Source organism: Amphimedon queenslandica, unplaced genomic scaffold (assembly GCF_000090795.2).
Source record: "Amphimedon queenslandica unplaced genomic scaffold, v1.1 AMPQUscaffold_13286, whole genome shotgun sequence".
In the NCBI taxonomy this organism is placed as follows: domain Eukaryota; kingdom Metazoa; phylum Porifera; class Demospongiae; order Haplosclerida; family Niphatidae; genus Amphimedon; species Amphimedon queenslandica.
Genome location: NW_003546478.1, coordinates 6899 through 8948, shown reverse-complemented (window position 1 = coordinate 8948; position 2050 = coordinate 6899). Strand labels below are relative to the sequence as shown.

General features: G+C 35.1%; 1 protein-coding gene across 1 annotated transcript in view; it reads right to left on the bottom strand.

Annotated features, from left to right (window-relative positions):
• LOC100635319 (pyridoxal 5'-phosphate synthase subunit SNZERR-like) overlaps nucleotides 1-1936 on the bottom strand; it is a 2576-nt gene extending 640 nt beyond the window's left edge. Inside the window, exons 1-4 of the mRNA XM_011407034.2 lie at nucleotides 1808-1936; nucleotides 1535-1655; nucleotides 352-498; nucleotides 38-220 (exon numbers count right to left, since the gene is read on the bottom strand). Of these exons, the coding sequence (XP_011405336.2) occupies nucleotides 38-220; nucleotides 352-498; nucleotides 1535-1655; nucleotides 1808-1936 (580 nt within the window). The remainder of the gene's footprint in view (nucleotides 1-37; nucleotides 221-351; nucleotides 499-1534; nucleotides 1656-1807) is intronic.
• Nucleotides 1937-2050: the final 114 nt, after the last annotated feature.

Here is a 2050-nt window from a genome sequence, read left to right as displayed (position 1 = left end):
ATTGGCACAATTATATCCACATAACATTGCAATGTACCTAATCCTCCGGCAGCAAAGTTGACAACAGGCAGTCTTCCAAGTTCGGCTGTCTTCTTTAAAAGCTCGTGTGACACTCCTAATTCTTTAGCGTAGCTGTACAGCTCGGTGGAGTCCATTGCCTTTGCAATCCTGATTTGATGATTGATTGTTCGTGCATGTTTAACAGCTTGAACCACATTGCCTAGAACAAGTACAAAATAAAGCATTAAAAATATACAGGAAGCTTAAAGTAATATAATTGTGCTATAATAGTATTACAATTTATTATGATTGAAACTAAAATTTGTGATTAAAATAATACTAACTACTGACCTGTCCCTGCTTCTCCTTTAGTTCGTATCATTGAAGCACCTTCAGCAATCCTTCTCAAGGCCTCACCAAGGTCTCTGGCTCCACACACAAACGGCACACTGAAATCGTGTTTGTTAACATGATTCTGATCATCAGCCGGAGTTAATACTACAACAGTGAAACAAAAACATTACAATACTGCCAATTACAATACTGCCAGGGCTAGGCCCGATTTTGGAGCAACTTTAAAAATTCGTAAAAAATTCAATTTTGATTGGAATCGACTCAAACTTTCTACGCAACATAAGTACATGTATATGCATCAGAAAATTATAAAAATGAAAAATTCTTTCCATGTCATTTTTGATGAAATTTGGCCGAAGACCCTGTACTATAGTACAGGGACTTTGGCCCGATTTTGGAACAACTTTTAAAATTCGTGAAAAATTTAAATTTGATTGGAATCGGCTCAAACTTTCTACGGAACATAAGTACATCTATATACATCAGAAAAAAATATAAAAATTGAGAATTCTCTCCTTGTCATTTTTGATGAAATTTGGCTGAAGACCCTGTACTATAGTACAGGGACTTTCGCCCAATTTTGGAGCAACTTCAAAAATTCATGAAAAATTCAATTTTGATTGGAATCAGTTCAAACTTTCTACGCAACATAAGTACATGTATATGCATCAGGAAAAAATTATAAAAATGGAGAATTTTCTCCTAGTCATTTTTGATGAAACTTGGCTGATCATTGAATTCTTTATTTACTTTTGGCCTGATTTTTGAGCAACTGAGGATGACTCAGGTAATAAATCTTCCCCTAACATTTGTTTCCTAGCTAACTACTGCTGAGTCATATTGACAGAATGACTGGTACAATCATAGTAGTGTTTATAGTAGTGTAGCAAAATGTGGTGTAAACATAAAATTAACAAGCAATGATAAGCAGCTGCTTTGGGATAGTAAGCTTAATTATAAATAGACAAAAAACCTAATAATAAGCTCAAACTTGATGCATAGCATAAGAACATGTACATACATATGTAACTACAATGTATGTATCAGAAAAATGTAATGAAGCCCCTCCTAGCCATTTTTGCTATATAAAGGATCAGGAGCCAATGAAAGGGGAGCCCATGAAACCCTCCCTTTCATGAGCTCCTGATAGGATAATAAGTTTAATTGTACTATACATTACCTTCTGATTCGTCAATAAAGTCAACACTAAGAGCCTCGAGTATCTGAGCCTCAACAAAATGTCCGATACGAACTTTAGCCATTACTGGTATGGTAACAGCTGCCATTATCTCTTTAATTTTCTAAAAAAATAAAAACAAAATTTAACAAAAAATCTATATACAAAGAGCTATTTATACATGAAAAACCTTGCGTAAATTGCATATATTCTAACAAAATATCATAAAAACCTTTTACATGTATTTTGTAAATTGCATTACGCATAGTTACTTACTTTTGGGTCAGACATTCTAGCCACACCTCCTTCTTTTCTAATATCAGCCGGAACACGCTCTAAGGCCATTACAGCACACGCTCCTGCCTCTTCAGCAATCTTAGCTTGCTCAGCGTTAATGACGTCCATTATAATGCCCCCCTTTAGCATCTGAGCTAAACCTTCCTTTAACATTGGTGTACTTAATGAACAGTGATGTAATAACACATAATACTTGGGGGGTATCAATCATAGGGGGGCAAA